Source organism: Dioscorea cayenensis, chromosome 12 (assembly GCF_009730915.1).
Source record: "Dioscorea cayenensis subsp. rotundata cultivar TDr96_F1 chromosome 12, TDr96_F1_v2_PseudoChromosome.rev07_lg8_w22 25.fasta, whole genome shotgun sequence".
In the NCBI taxonomy this organism is placed as follows: domain Eukaryota; kingdom Viridiplantae; phylum Streptophyta; class Magnoliopsida; order Dioscoreales; family Dioscoreaceae; genus Dioscorea; species Dioscorea cayenensis.
The window spans coordinates 373980-389557 of record NC_052482.1 but is presented as its reverse complement, the minus strand read 5'-3'; the positions used below and the strand labels follow the sequence as shown (position 1 = coordinate 389557).

At 35.9% G+C, this 15578-nt stretch overlaps 4 protein-coding genes across 5 annotated transcripts; 2 read left to right on the top strand and 2 right to left on the bottom strand.

The window, feature by feature from the left end:
- The first annotated feature begins 202 nt into the window (after positions 1-202).
- Positions 203-3015, top strand: LOC120273340 (pentatricopeptide repeat-containing protein At1g56690, mitochondrial-like). 2 transcript variants are annotated; one of them, XM_039279965.1, is made up of 2 exons: positions 203-2401; positions 2935-3015. In XM_039279965.1, exon 1 carries the CDS (start codon positions 247-249, stop codon positions 2356-2358), a length of 2112 nt encoding a protein of 703 aa, XP_039135899.1. In that variant the 5' UTR covers positions 203-246; the 3' UTR covers positions 2359-2401; positions 2935-3015. The 2 variants fall into 2 exon arrangements, with proteins under 2 accessions (XP_039135899.1, XP_039135898.1); XM_039279964.1 differs by having other exon boundaries at positions 2915-2973.
- Positions 3016-3592: 577 nt separating this feature from the next.
- Positions 3593-5367, top strand: LOC120273343 (GDSL esterase/lipase At1g09390-like). Its single transcript, XM_039279968.1, has 5 exons — positions 3593-3867; positions 4144-4329; positions 4461-4621; positions 4737-5007; positions 5099-5367. The coding sequence occupies exons 1-5, from the start codon at positions 3612-3614 to the stop codon at positions 5344-5346; spliced, it is 1122 nt and encodes a 373-aa protein (XP_039135902.1). The 5' UTR covers positions 3593-3611; the 3' UTR covers positions 5347-5367.
- A 67-nt stretch (positions 5368-5434) lies between these two features.
- LOC120273341 (polygalacturonase At1g48100-like) lies at positions 5435-7501 on the bottom strand. Its single transcript, XM_039279966.1, has 5 exons — positions 7011-7501; positions 6749-6916; positions 6607-6651; positions 6239-6528; positions 5435-6171 (listed from the first exon to the last, which is right to left on the bottom strand). Exons 1-5 carry the CDS (start codon positions 7320-7322, stop codon positions 5670-5672), a joined length of 1317 nt encoding a protein of 438 aa, XP_039135900.1. The 5' UTR covers positions 7323-7501; the 3' UTR covers positions 5435-5669.
- Positions 7502-8913: 1412 nt separating this feature from the next.
- LOC120273342 (shaggy-related protein kinase alpha-like) lies at positions 8914-13797 on the bottom strand. The gene is made up of 13 exons (XM_039279967.1): positions 13648-13797; positions 11816-11997; positions 11624-11716; positions 11407-11466; positions 10895-11167; positions 10519-10593; positions 10231-10287; positions 9989-10129; positions 9846-9896; positions 9670-9765; positions 9497-9580; positions 9304-9406; positions 8914-9221 (listed from the first exon to the last, which is right to left on the bottom strand). Exons 2-13 carry the CDS (start codon positions 11927-11929, stop codon positions 9139-9141), a joined length of 1230 nt encoding a protein of 409 aa, XP_039135901.1. The 5' UTR covers positions 11930-11997; positions 13648-13797; the 3' UTR covers positions 8914-9138.
- Between the last annotated feature and the right edge of the window lie 1781 nt (positions 13798-15578).

Below are 15578 nucleotides of genomic sequence, written 5' to 3'. Positions count from 1 at the left end.
CAATAACAGTATTTAATTTATAATATATATATATATATATATATATATTGGATTTCATATTAATTAAGCAACTTAAAAAAAAGGGAGTTTATAATAATAAAATAATATCAGGGGTTTTTTTGAAAATTTACCACCGAAAGAAATATATATAAATATACAAGGGTTTATACGAAAAAGTCACTGAAGTAGTGAACCAGTTCGTTCCCGCCAATTTCAGATAGAAAAAAAAAAAAGGAAAAAAAAATCATGCGGTTTCCGGCGATCCGATTCCGGCCGTCATGCACGGCGGAGATCGTCGCCGCCAACCGCCGCATCAACCACCACGCGCGCCTCGGTCAGATAGAGGTCGCACGCCGGGTGTTCGACGAAATGCCAGAGCGCAGCATAGTCTCTTGGAACTCGATTATTGCCGCCCACTTCCTCAACCACCAGCCTCACCATGCTCAACACCTGTTCGATCGAATGCCTCAGCGAAATGCTGCCTCTTGGAATGCTATGATCTCCGGTTATGTCAAAGTCCGACGCCTTGACACTGCACGCAAGGTCTTTGACTCGATGCCTGAGCGCAATGTGGTGTCTTGGACCTCCATGATCCATGGTTACATTCAAGATGGATTGGTCTCTGAGGCTGAGAAACTGTTTTATCAAGTGCCAGAGAAGAATGTTGTGTCTTGGACTGTGATGTTGGGTGGGTTGATTCAAGATGGTCGGATTGATGATGCTAGGAAGTTGTTTGATGAGATGCCCGAGAAAGATATTGTTGCTAGAACGAGTATGATTGGTGGATATTGTCAGGCTGGTCGAATGAAAGAAGCACGCGAGATATTTGATCGAATGCCAAAACGAAATGTGATAACTTGGACTAATATGATCTCAGGTTATGTGCGTAATTCACAGGTGGATGTTGCAAGGAAGCTCTTTGAGGTGATGCCGGAGAGAAATGAGGTGTCTTGGACAGTGATGTTAACTGGGTACACGCATGTCGGGAAGATCGATGAGGCTTTTGAGTTTTTCAAGAGAATGCCGGAGAAGTCAGTTATCGCATGCAATGCGATGATCCTTGGGTTGGGGCAGAATGGAATGGTGGTTGAAGCGAGGAAGGTGTTTGATCAGATGATGGAAAGAGATGATGGCACATGGAGTGCGATGATAAAAGTATATGAGAGGAGTGGATTTGATTTGGAAGCTCTTGATACTTTTAGATTAATGCAGAAAGCTGGTGTTTTTCCAAATTATCCTTCAATAATTAGCATCCTTGCTGTTTGTGCTAGCATGGCGATTCTTGATCATGGTAGGCAAGTTCATGAGGTGATGGTGAGGTATCATTATGATGCTGATGTGTTTGCTGTTTCAGCTTTGATAACAATGTATGTGAAATGCGGGAATCTTGCAAAGGCTAAGAGAGTTTTCGATATGTTTGATTCAAAGGATGTTGCAATGTGGAACTCAATGATAACTGGTTATGCGCAACATGGCTTGGGAGAGGAAGCTTTAGGTGTTTACTATGATATGAGGGAGGTTGGTATGGTGCCAGATGACATTACATTTATTGGGGTTCTTTCTGCTTGTGGCTATACCGGTATGGTCAATGAAGGAAGAGAAATTTTTGATTCAATGAGATCAGTTTCCTTGGTTGAGCCAAAAGCAGAGCACTATGCTTGTATGGTTGATTTGCTTGGTCGAGCAGGTCATGTTGATGAAGCATTTGATATGGTGAAAAATATGCCGGTTGAAGCTGATGCTGTTGTTTGGGGTGCTTTGATGGGGGCATGCAGGATGCACATGCATTTGGGCATAGCAGAGATTGCCGCTAAAAAGCTTCTTTGCTTGGAGCCAAGAAATGCTGGTCCTTACATATTGCTTTCGAATATTTATGCTTCGAAAGGGAGATGGCAGGATGTTGCAGAGCTCCGGAAAGTTATGAGTGTTCGAAATGTGAGCAAATCTCCTGGATGTAGCTGGGTTGAGGTTGACAAAAAGGTTCATATGTTCACCTTGGGAGACTTGCTTGAACATCCTGAGCATGTTATTATTCTTGGCATGCTAGAAAAACTAGATGGGTTGTTAAAAGAGGCAGGTTATTGTCCAGATGGGAGCTTTGTTCTCCATGATGTTGATGAGGAGCAGAAGATGCATAACTTGCGATACCATAGCGAGAGGCAAGCAGTGGCTTTCGGGCTTTTGAAGATCCCTGAGGGAGTGCCAATTCGAATTATGAAAAATCTTAGAGTTTGTGGGGACTGTCATGTGGCAATAAAGTTGATTGCAAAGATCACAGGGAGAGAAATCATCTTAAGGGATGCCAACAGATTTCATCATTTCAGGGATGGCTCTTGCTCTTGCAAGGATTATTGGTGACTCAGGGACCTGCTGTGACATCTTCCTCTTGAGATTTTCTATGGTAAATGTAGCTATACTGCACCTGTTTGATACATGTTTCTTTTTGAGTAACTAAAATTGTAAAATTGTAAACATAGTTAATTGCTTTGCTTTCCAACAAAAGCATGTTGGCTGATGGGAATGGAAGATAATTACTTTTACCAGGATCATTGACCTTCAATTTGCCCATCACTCTTGTTTCCTCCGTTCTTGATCACTAGTGGCAATGCTCTAATTTTATTTTTGTTTCTAGGGTAATGACTGCCATTGTGGCATATCCTAGTCTTGCATGCCAACCAAACATGTTATTAAGACCTTATTCAATCTAAAAATTTAAGCTAATAAAATGAGAGACCTAGGCTTATATATTTAAATCCATCTTTATTAAATTAACCATGTGGGATTATTAGTTACTCTAATACTAAGTAAAATTGAAGACAATCTCATTCATTACAATTTTCTTTTCATGTTACTGTAATATTAGCTAAAACAAAAGTGCAATGCCTCTAATGGATTATTTTCAACATTGCAATAGGGATGCCTTCTTTCTCTCAGGTTGACTGCGAAATCCAAGCAATAAGCAACTGGACGTACAGTTCATTGAACTTTTCCATCATCTTCTGACTTATAATCAAGACCACCATGATATTTCACATGGTACCAATTGGTCGTACTGTTACATGCAGCACATGGACAATAAATTGAGTCAATGTGTGAAGGGCCAAGAGCTGCACTACAAGTCACTCCAAATTAGGTGTCCCTTTAGGCTGAAGTTCTTCCTATGATGCGGAAATAAGTATCTACATAGATTGGAGAGTTGCCAAGTTCATCTACATCTGCACCAAAATAAAGTTTTTTTTCATCGATTCCTGTGAGTTCAAAGCACTTCTGGATTATGGGAAATAGATCTGATCAGGGTCTATAATTGATTAATTTTTGCTTCCAAGTTGCTGAAGAATGGACAGTGTCAGAGTAAAGAGAAAGTAATTGGCCAAGTGTCTATAATTGATTAATCTTGAGGGAAAGTCTACTCTGTCTGTCTTTTCCAAATTGTTAATTCCTGGATGTCGTGGTACTAATATAAAGAAACTGCAACTGTCTCAGTTGCATGTGCTTCCATGATTTGATAAATTGATGCATTTCCAAGTCTAGACAAGTGTGGTAGTATAAGACTGACAAACAAGGTAAAAGAGATATAGTACTGAAGCTCTAATAGAACACAATTTGTGAACATGAGTGTAGAAGTTGGAGGAAGGTTTAAATGTCTTCCCAGGTTTCAGCTGGAGACTATTGTTTTGGTGCTTTTGATTTCTCCTTCCTTGATCAATGGGGCTAAATGCATTCTATTCAACTTCGGAGACTCAAACTCAGACACTGGAGGTCTCATGGCTGGGCTTGGCCTCTACCTTGGTCCACCAGCTGGTCGACAATTCTTTCACCGGACTACCGGGCGGTTCTGCGATGGCCGACTGTACATTGACTTCCTATGTATGTGCCCTTGTCTCTTTCTTCTTTATTTATTTATTTTTTGCTTAGAAGTTCTTTCAGCCAAATGTGTAGTACTCTGACTGCTCACTACATTTTCGCTATAATGTGTATATTCTATGCAAGCCTTATGCAATGAGTTGTCTTCCTTATTACTGAATCCAATAGTTTATAGTTAGGATTATCATCTGAGGCAATCTAGTTGATAGAAGCTGTTGGAACGTCTTCAGAGTTGATTTTTTTATTCTTCTTGATCTTAATTTGATTTCTATATTGCAGGTGAAGGTTTAAAGATAAAATTTTTGAGCCCATATATGGAGTCATCAGGTTCAGACTACACAAACGGAGTGAACTTTGCTGTGGCTGGCACAGCTACTGATGCCAATGGTATTCCCTTTCCATTGTCCACTCAAGTTCTTCAGTTCCTTCACTTCAAAAATCGCACACGAGGACTATTTCCTCAAGGTATATAATTCCTTTAGATTTTGTTTTCATTGTTTGAAAGATAAAATATAATTAAAGAGCTACTTCTGTTTCAAAATAATTAAAAGTGTAGCAAACAAATTCAGCATATCTCTGGTAATGCCAATGTGCAGGATCAGGATCAATGATCAGTGAAAAGGGCTTTCAGAATGCTGTTTACTCGTTCGACATGGGGCAAAATGATATCGCCACACCCTTAAATGCCAATTCAAGCTACTCTCAAGTCATCGAGACAACTCCAGCTATTCTTTCTAGGATCGAAGATGCAATTTTGGCAAGATTATCTTTTGTCTATTTTCAAATCCTATCATCTCCTCAACTAATGTTTACAAATGTATGAGAAACATGAACTTTGCGATTAAGACTTAGATTTTGTTATGTGAATGCAGAATGTATATAACAATGGAGGAAAGAAGTTCTTAATCTACAACACTGGACCCTTAGGCTGCCTGCCACAAAAGCTTGCACTGCAACAGCAAATCTACAGTGAGCTTGACTCATATGGTTGTCTTGCAGCTCACAACAATGTTAGCAAAGCTTTTAACACTGGTTTGAGTGTCCTCCTTGATCAACTGAATTCTCAATATACCAATGCAACATTTGTTTATGTCGATATATTCAGAATCAAGTATGATCTCGTCGCCAATCATACCAAATACGGTGATCAATCCCTTATTCTTGATTATCATCGACTAGAGAAATGGGAATGGTGGAAGGCTAATTGATCATCTTTACTGAATTTATTTAACAGGTATTGACAATCCATTAATGGCTTGCTGTGGATTTGGTGGACCTCCATACAATTATGTTTTTAGAAAAACTTGTGGTGAACCAAATGTGCAGCCATGCTCCAACGCTTCACGGTACCTGAGCTGGGATGGAGTTCACAATACTGAAGCTGCCAATTCAATAATCGCTTCCAAGATACTGTCCGGGAAGTACTCAAAGCCCCCCGATCAAGTTACAGACTCTCTGCAAAGCCTGATTCCAAGCCCTTAAACATTCAACCCGATAAACTGATCGTACCGTTTGTGATAATGTTAAGACAAAGACAAAATGTTTTAATAATGAAGGCTATTTTTATGTAGCAGATATACTCTGATTAGTGTCAACAGCAATACAAAGAGATACATATTTATCATGATTTGTGTATCTTTTCTGATAAATGATGATTGCTTCTGAACCTTCAAATATTTCAATACAGCTTTGAAGGTTCATTAACATGAACATTAATCTGAAAGACCATATACTTCTTGTACTTGAAATATTCTATACATCTATAAATATAATGAATAAACTGTGACTAATGTGCAAACAAATCTTTAGCAGCCAAAGTTTATGCTGTCTTGCAGAGCTTCCGGCGCTCCATCCTGCAAACAAGAGATTGGTGGTATTATAAGAGTTTCTTGAACTCCATACGCATTCCAACAGAAAGGATCATCGACAAGCTCCCCCTCATGAGGAAGCAGTTCCACCTCGGCCATTGTTATGTTAGTACAAGGAATCGAATCACTGCAAGCGAAATGTATCGGTGGGCTTCTGACATCATACGTGCCTTTAATGTTTGAGTACAATACATTCGATACATAGACAGCTGTGGATTGATTCATGCAGTCCTTAGTCAGACAGTAGTACTGGTCTACAATGATGCAGTTCCTGACATTCTCCATGAAAATATTGTCAAAGATTATTTCCGATACCGAGCCAATTCCTCCTTGCCATGTCTTGATTCTAACTCCATTGTCCGAATTGCGTATCACCGTGTTCCGCACTGTTATATTCGAGACACAGGCTTGAGAATTATGCACACCAAGGCTGCCAATGCTGCAAGAATAATTGTCAGTTTGATGAATTGGATCGAAGACTGAAAAAATGGAATTTATATGAGCACCTGATTCCATGACTAGGTCCACAAGTTACATTATCTATTTCCACCATTGAGCATCCTGGTCCAATTGAGATGCAGTCATCTCCATTACTGATAAAAGAGTTCGAGATAAACACCGACTTGGTGTTCTCGACATGGATGCCATCTGTATTAGGACTAAGTGCAGGGGAATTTATGGAGATGCCTTCAATCTGCACATTTTCACAACCATCAAACTTGAAGTGGAACTGAGGACTGTTCTCGATACGAAGATCTCTAACTCTGAGATTATAGCTCATGAAGAACCTGATCAACTGAAAACATTGAAAAGCCATGAGAATTGATATCAATTTGTGAAAACAGAGTTCTCTGAATTGTTTGTAAGTACTCACTGCAGGACTATCACAAGGTCCTGGCAATGTACTTCCATTTGGTCCCTATAATTTCAGCAATACATTCATCAGTATGAGATTACATGTAACACAATGCAGACAAGATTTCTGATGAATAATATTGATTTGATTCATTGATTACTCTGTGAGGCTTGCAAGGGAGATTCCACCACTTCTCGCCGTTCCCTTCGATTGTTCCTTTGCCGGTGAGTGTCATGCCATTGAGCTTATAAAACACAAGCCATTGCTGTTTGCTATCGGTCTCCGGCCAGCATTCAGGACCATCCGGTGGCATGAGAACTCCATCAACCTGAAAATCACAAGTACATTACTCAATCTTAGTAACTCTGTATCATTGATGAAAGTATCATATCAACTTATCAAGCATTTGAATTCAAACTCACTTGAAACACAGTTTCAGGCTTGCATGGGCCGGAGAATATCGTCGAAGTGATCGTAAAAACACCGTCAGACGGCACAAGAAGAGTGCCAGATTCTACTGAACAAGCAGCCTTCCAAGCTGAATGAAATGCTCTAGTGTCATCAGTGTAACCATCTCCAACTGCTCCAAATGATCTCACATTGAAAACACAAGAAAGATCATTGCTTTCATCCTTAACATCACTATTTACATCCATGAAATGCCTTCTTGCATTAGAACACTGAGTAACTGCAAACAAGAAGATAACAGTGATCCAAAAATGAAGATGAGCCATTGAAAAGCCTGTTAAAGAGTATGAAAAAGTAGATGGATTTATGCATTGAGTTGTGCTCTAAGAATTTGACACTTGGTTGCTTTTCACTGATTGGAACATGCTTGTGAGTATTAAAAGCTCCTTGTTCTTTTCTTTTCTCTTTCTCAATCTCTTTCAAGAATTATGTGAAGCTTCTTGAGGTATCACAAGATACATCCAAAGTTGATCTTCTTTTTGTCTTTGAAGAACATCTATATATAAAAATATACATGGTCTTATTAGTCAGATCCAACGGCCGACATTAATGAATAACAGCACTGTATATTATACTGTTCTAAACAGTAATTATTGTATTTGTTACCATATCAATGTTGTTCATTAGATCGAGATTCAACAGATTCAACAGTTGATAATAGACATCGATAGATAAATAGTGTATATATATTTATATTTATATAATTAAAAACTAAGTTGGACCCTTGTGTTGTTGAATGGAAAAACAAATATAGTGATTGAAAGGGAAGGAAGCAAAGTCTCGTGAACTTGGGTTGTAGTTTAGCTACTCTTTCTTGTGGATTGGAATTCATGAGGAAGAGAGTGAGTGAGTCACGGGTGGAGTTTAGCATCTTATTATTATAGAGAAAAATGAAGACTTTTCTGTAGTTTTATGTTATATACTAATTATGTATTATATCAATCATGAAGATGAAGAGTAAATTATATTATGTTTTGCTAGGTTGATATCAATGATATGATTTCAGGTTCATAAAGAGTGTACTTTTCATGTGGCATCATTGCATGTTGTTTTTGGACTTTGATGTAAGGAGTGTTTGGTTGGAGGGATTCTCTTTTAAATATAAATATATATAAATACCAACTCAATTAGTTCAATTCACAAGTGTCAATAATTCTTGAAAAATAAAATAAATATTTTTAAGAGAATAAACCACTTATCTCAAATTGATCGCCCAGTCCCTACTCAATAACAAAAAAAATTACCATCTTTCTAATATGATCTGAAAGTGGTGTAAATTTTTTTTATGTTATTTAACTTTGGAAATTTTCATGAGAGTAAAAAAGTACAATGAAAAAAAAAAAGAGAGGAAACAGAAAGCATTAGTTTAGATTGAAAAGAAGTTCTTGGAAGTGCAGATGTGGTCCAAAGAGAGAGCAGAAGAACTGTGCATTTGTTTGTGTGTTAAAAGACAGATTCTGATAAACAAACATCTACCTTCACATGGCCTATTATTATTGTGATGGTGATCCATTTCAATTCATGTTTCAAATTTCAATGTTGAGCTCAAAGCATCTCAATCATTCATAAATAAATAAATATAATAAAAAAAAAAAAAATTCACAATCCAAATACATACAATAATTTTAGGTAGTATTATTACACATGGAAAACAAACACTAGATTCACACATTGTTCCACTATATATAGATATATATAGACAAAAAAAAATTACATTGTTATATTGAATTTGTATAGACTTGATATTTTTTTTTCTTTTATTTAATTGTCATAATTTTATGCTTGAATAATTTAGATGTTTCTACTTGGTTTATATTTAAGTGGACAGAATTCTTTCTATACCAAATCAATTCAATGTGGATTGCACCCAAGTGAGATATTTGGGAGATTAGTATGAACTTTCCAAAGTGATACACAGAGTTTGCTGCCATGAGGTTGTTACAAAGGAAAACAACACTGGAAGCACACATTAGTTGCACAAAGTATCACCAACCAAACTCACAAGAAAAAAAAAAATCATATTTTTATTTTCCGGGGAATAATACGAATACAAAGCTTCATGTACTCAGCCGATGAACCGAATTAGAGTCCTAGGAAGGAGCATTGCCTCCTCGCATGTTCGGGGATCAGCTTCGCTAGAATCTCCAAAGGTACTCCTTTCAATTCTGGTAGTTATCGAACCGAACAATAGTGGTGAATAAAGGATGTTTATCGATCAGTGCATTGTTTTTGTTAAAACATATTTACCTTGTGGCTTGAAATCGAAGAGCGGAGGCAATGGCCTCCCGTTTGGTAGGCGGGTGTTTGGGTCTCGGAGGTCATCAAAGAATGGATGAATCAATGCCTCCATCTATGAAAGAAGGAATGTACATTACTTATCAGTAAATAGTAAATGAATCAAACACTTGAAATGAAATGTGAGAAATGATTTCGTACTTACAGCACTACACCGTAAATTTGGAGAGTACTGCAGAAGCCGAGACACGAGATCAACGGCTTCAGGTGGCATTCTCTTGTGGAAGATCTGATCGAAATTAATTTCAAATAACTAAGTAGATAAAATTGTTGATACGGATTCAAAAGAAAATAAGAACAGGAAGATCACGGACAAACCTTGTGCCACGGATGAGCTTTGATCTGTGGGAGCTTGAAGTCTGTGTAGTTTGGGTTCATACACTTGATCTCTTCTCTTGTCGGGGTACCTAAAACCTGAAGTGGATAATGTATATTCATCGAGTTGATCGTCACAATATGGAAAACAAGACAACAATGAGAAGCCCTTAGAGCACCTTAATAATCTCGACAAGCTGATCTACACCACTCTCACCAGGAAACAGGGGCTGTTAAGAAAGAAAACAGACATCAGTGTTGCATGTGAAATTTTATTCTGGCGGTGCATTCAATTCCCTCCAAGAGATGTCAAAAGGTTTACCTGTCCAATCATAAGTTCAGCAAGGACACACCCAGCAGACCAGATATCGATTGTTGTAGTGTACTCAGTGGCACCGAAGATTAGCTCAGGACCTCTGTAGTATCTCGAACATATATATGATATGTTTGGCTCACCTTTTACCTGTTTTTTTTATTAAAAAAAGGGAAAAACTGAAAATATTTATAGGAGATTAGAAAGACCAAGAAGTTATGTAATCAAATTCGAAAGAAGCAGAAATATACCAAGACTTTCGAACTTCCAAAGTCACATATTTTGAGCTGATGAGTATGAGGGTTAACCTGTTGTGGAATGGTGCCAAACTTGATTACTTACTGAAACTTAATAAGAAAAATCATCACAGATGTACATCTAAGAAACATATAAGTGAATATATAAGAACAAGTGCGAAATTGCTTTCATAAAAATGTCCTATTTAAAAACAACCAGCTGTTTTCCATTTCTTGCAACACAAAAGTGAAAGATCTAGAACATATATAAAGTGGCAATAAAGTAATTTATTGCAGGCATACCAGAAGATTTTGTGGCTTGATGTCTCTGTGGCAAACTCCAATGCTGCCATGAATATAAGCCAATGCCCTAAAAATCTGTTGAACCATCAAAATAGAATGAGAATGTATGCCTCATCATATTTGCTGTTGGGTTAATGCATACCCAACCTCTTCAAAATTTAAAATCTTTTCAGAAGAAAGCCCATCATAAAAAGCCGAACCGGCATTGAAAATTTTAAAAATACTTATGAAAAGGTACAACTACATTCACTATTAAAAACAATATCAAAAGCAAACAATCCCACGAAAATAAAGTTTCATCTTTGATTGAAGTTCTAGAGCGAGTCATCAAGAATAGAATAACCAAGAATTGCTAACAACAAGAGATCATTCATACCTGGTAACTGTATAATTTCACATGTATCAACGGCATACGCTGATTCATCTTGTTGTACTGTTTGACAACCCGATGAACAGTCTCAGGTACATATTCAAGCACCAGGTTAAGGTATAGCTCATCCTTCTCTGTCGTTGAAAAGAAGCAATGCTTCAAAGAGAGAACATTTGGATGGTCAAGAAGGCGCATAGTCTGCAACTCTCGGTTCTTGTACCTCTTGTCTTGAAGAACTTTCTTTATTGCTACTGTTTCACCATTCTCCAAACATTTTGCCTAAATAATACAAATAAATCACTTTTTATCATATATGAATCCACAATAAGAATTGACTGTCATCGAAGAAACAGTTGATCACATAAATAGCATCCTGGCTGCATGAAGATGCCCAAGCAAAACCATGCTATGCCAGCATTGTAACTTGGTCAAGCAAGACATGCATTATGATATGTTCTTCTAGATACTAGAATAAAGCAGCAAGAAAGCAATGTTAGAAGAACCATAATAAACCAAACCTGGAAGACAACTCCAAAAGATCCATGCCCTACAACACGCTCAGCCATGTAGCTTATAGTCTGCCATCAGAATATCCTCAATTAGGAGGGCAAATGACCACTGAAACCAGCTATGAGAATACTAAGTTGATCAAATATTTTGCTTTGGCATGGAAACACAGGTGATATGTTCAACATTTCACTACTAAATAGAAGGCAAACAATCTGTGTACTTTACCTGCTTCGGCTGACCATTTCTACCACCAATAGTTGTGACAATTACATGGCCAGCTTCAGTCCCATTTCCATCAATCACAGTTGCTACTACTTCCTATAATAGACAACAGGTGAATGAACCAAACCTTTAACAGAACAGATTTGCGAGTTAAATGGAAAAAAAAATAAAACCACTCTTACATTCCTGGTTTACCTTATCATCTCTTATTCTCATATCATTCATCTCACCAGGCAATCTATCAACACCAACACTACTGCCGCCAGTGTTCTTGAAGCCCGATGAAGGTACCATACTAACTGAAGCCATATGCGGGAACTAGATATATAAAATCTAACACCTTATGTAAAAATACTTATCAAAATACAATTTGCAACCTGTTGAAAAAAACAAAGCACAGACACTGTTAGCGGAAAGAGATACAAAAGAACCTTGTCATATTGTTGATTCTTCGGATTACAAAATGCAGCACAACCAAAAACAAAATTGACAATTACTACTAAACAAATGTAAGAGTGCTTCATTATTTTTAATATCACTCAAAACATAAAGATGGGCAAACAACATCAAAAGTGATACAACTTCTTACAGAATGACAACGACAAATAGCCAAAGAAAATTATAAACCTATAATCTGTTATCACTTTGCAGCTAAGTTGGTCCTTTACTGTGACATAAATCTGTCATCCAATCAGCCAATAACAGCATTTTTAAAAACATAAGTCATCAACAACTTAACATTTTATATGGAAATTACTTTAAGAACAAACCACTCCACATTCATGAACACATATCACCGAGTCCCGTACAGAACATCAGCCACTTCAACGTCTGTATTAATCATATGTCTAAGGAGTATATCATCAATAGAAAACATAAAAGTAGAAACTCAGATTAAAAATTTAAACACAAAAAAGACCTCCAAACATTTGATAAAAAAAAATAAAAACCAGAAATGATGGGAGAATCCTGCCCTATAGTGTACATAAATTAAATTTTCCTCGGCAAATATATAGACAAGAACCAGATCATTTTTTATCAAACATGATAAAAAGCAACCAACAACAATTGTGCCCCTGCAAGGATAGGTCTTAGTTGAGCATAACAAAATTTAGATTAAGGCTATGAAGTCAAGTATCAAAGGTACAATTGACCCAACAACCAGTCACAAAAGAATATACTTGGCAACACTGATATTTAAAATTTCCTAAGGGTGTTCTCACTCAGATCAATACAAGAACATTTAAGAGAACAACAAGTTGTTCTGGTGGGTTAAATGAGGAAAATGAGATGGATGATAACATATAAGTAAAATATTGGCTTTCCCTCCATCATTTTCCATTCCCTTATGTTACAAGCACACAAGAAACAATCTTTACAAAATGGGGAAAAAAATATATAGGTAAACTGCACAATAGAATCCTACCAAGACATAACTAGTGCCAGACAGCAGCAGAATTTGAAGAAAGTTATCTGTTTTGAAAATCCAAATTGAATTTTCAAAGGAATAGGGCAATAGCAAATGATCAATCATCATGCGACCTATAAGGAAGAAGGCACCAGCCAGGGTGCAATAACTTCAAAGAGAAAGGGTGTTCACAAAACGTCACAGCTCAAACACCCTAATAGCTGAAAGAGTTCCAACTAAACGGATCAACAAATACACATAGCTTCGAATTTTACATCAATTTTAAGTCTTTATACGAAGAGTCGCTGCAAAAACTCAGAGAAAATCAAAGGAAAGCCCAATGACTCCATTCTAGCAAAATTCAGCTGGAAAAATCGAACAAAAAAACCTAAAAATAGAAAGAAAAAAAAAGCTCACACCTTTCCTAAATTAAACTCAAAAATATCAAGCCCCCGATAAATCAAAACAATCTAGTGATTCAAATCTCTAAAACCAACCAAAACCCAAATGCACAACCTGATCACATACAAAAAACTCAAATTCATTAGAAATAATCCAAAATCCACAAATATACAAGAAAAGGCACCAAATTTTGAGGTAAAAAACGCAAATGACGAACCTTTCCCTTCCTCGGATCACCGCCGCAATCGCCACACAAAAAAAACCAGCGATTTAATCAATCTTATTAACAAGAAAACAGCAATCAACGAGATTTCTCTTGGCTCTGAGAGAAAGAGAGAGAGGAACTCCACGGCCTCGTTTTCTCATCGTTTTATTATAAAAAATGGACTTTTTAAAAAAAAAAAATTAAAATTTCTCCCTTTTTTTATAGAATAAATAAATAATTAATTAACTAATAAGTAGTCAAAAAGTGGTCCCGCGCTGCTCCTCATTTGGATTTGGATCACTATTCCAATTGACCATTCAAACACTCCTTTTTTTTTATTATTTTTAAATTTTTATTTATTTGTTTTTTGTTTTATTATTTTTTAATAAGAAACAAAATAAATAAATTAATTGTTGGTTGAACCAACTTGTACCTATTGCCATGTCAGCATTCCCGGTGTATTTTTAGGACTTGAGAAAAAATAAATAGAGGTCTTTGCATTATTACATATATTAACTCAAATTTATAATCAAAAATTTTTTATTAACGAGATTCGAATTCGATCGAGACATTTCAATGTTTAACATTCGCCTTTCGCTACAGGGTTAATGGTGTTAGGTTATAAATTTTTAACATCTAACTAACTCTATAATCACTTCAAATGAAAATTATGAATAGATAAATATTAATAAAATTATGTTTTATTTATTTTTATAATAATAATAATAATAATAAATTTTATGATACTTGAATATGATGATGCGTCAAAGGGAAGAACACCGACAATTAATTCTCAATCACTTGATTAAAGTATAATCAACTTTGCTTTGTAAGAAGGTATGGTAAACATCATTAGCCTTGAGATATTAATTTTATTTAATTTTATTTTTGTTGTCTTTCGGCTTGCTTTAAAGGGTAGTCTATGTCCGCAAGTTGGCAGAAAAGTTCCAAATAAATTAATCCAAAATTAGTTATTAATTAATCCAAAGTCATCATGATAAATATTTGTACAATTAATTTGTTGTATTAATGTCGGCCGACAAAGCAAGATATTTAGTAAGTTTTAAGTCCCAAATCAATGCACCAATTAATTTATTTTATTTTTTTTTTAAATAATCAAATTATTAAAAATAAAAATATGTGTTACTTATATGATTAAAAAAACATAAAATTCACGTACCAACAAAAATCAAAACCAAGCAAATCTTATGCCGGTTCAATTTAGGCATGATATTTGACTATCTTATTTTTAATAAAAAAAAAGTTCATTATAAATCAAAATGTATTAATGTGTGAAGACTCGATTGCCATATATTTTAGTTTATAAATCAAAATGTATTAATGTTTGAAGACTCGAGTGTCATATATTTTAGTTTATGTGCATAATAATTTCATGGTTTATTATTTTAGTTTATGTGCATAATAATTTCATGGAATAAACCATCTATTGTTAAGAATATAGATGAATGGTTGATGCATAAATTGATCATGGAAATAAATTTTAGATTAAAAAAATAATACAATTTGCATATGATGATGGATTGATGAGATAATATATATATATATATATATATATATATAACAATTTAATGACTTTTAAATAAAATCGATTTGCCCATAGATTAATAATTCTCTTAGACAGTCATTTCATACAAACTCTGTCATGCATCTTTAATATTAGGGCTGTAAACGAGCCGAGCCGAGTTAAGCCGAGCTTTGTCTTATTCAAGCTTGGCTCGTTATTATTTAATCGAGCTTAAACTCGAGCCGAGCTTTCTTCGAGCCTCATTTTTTATGTTCAAGCTTGGCTCGTTACTATTTTAACCGAGCTCGAGCTCTAATCGAGCTTTTTTCGAGCTTCATACTCAAGCTCAACTTGTTAAGAAAATTCGAAGCTTAGACTTAGCTAGCTAACTTGATTAAGGCTTGACTTTTTTTTTTAT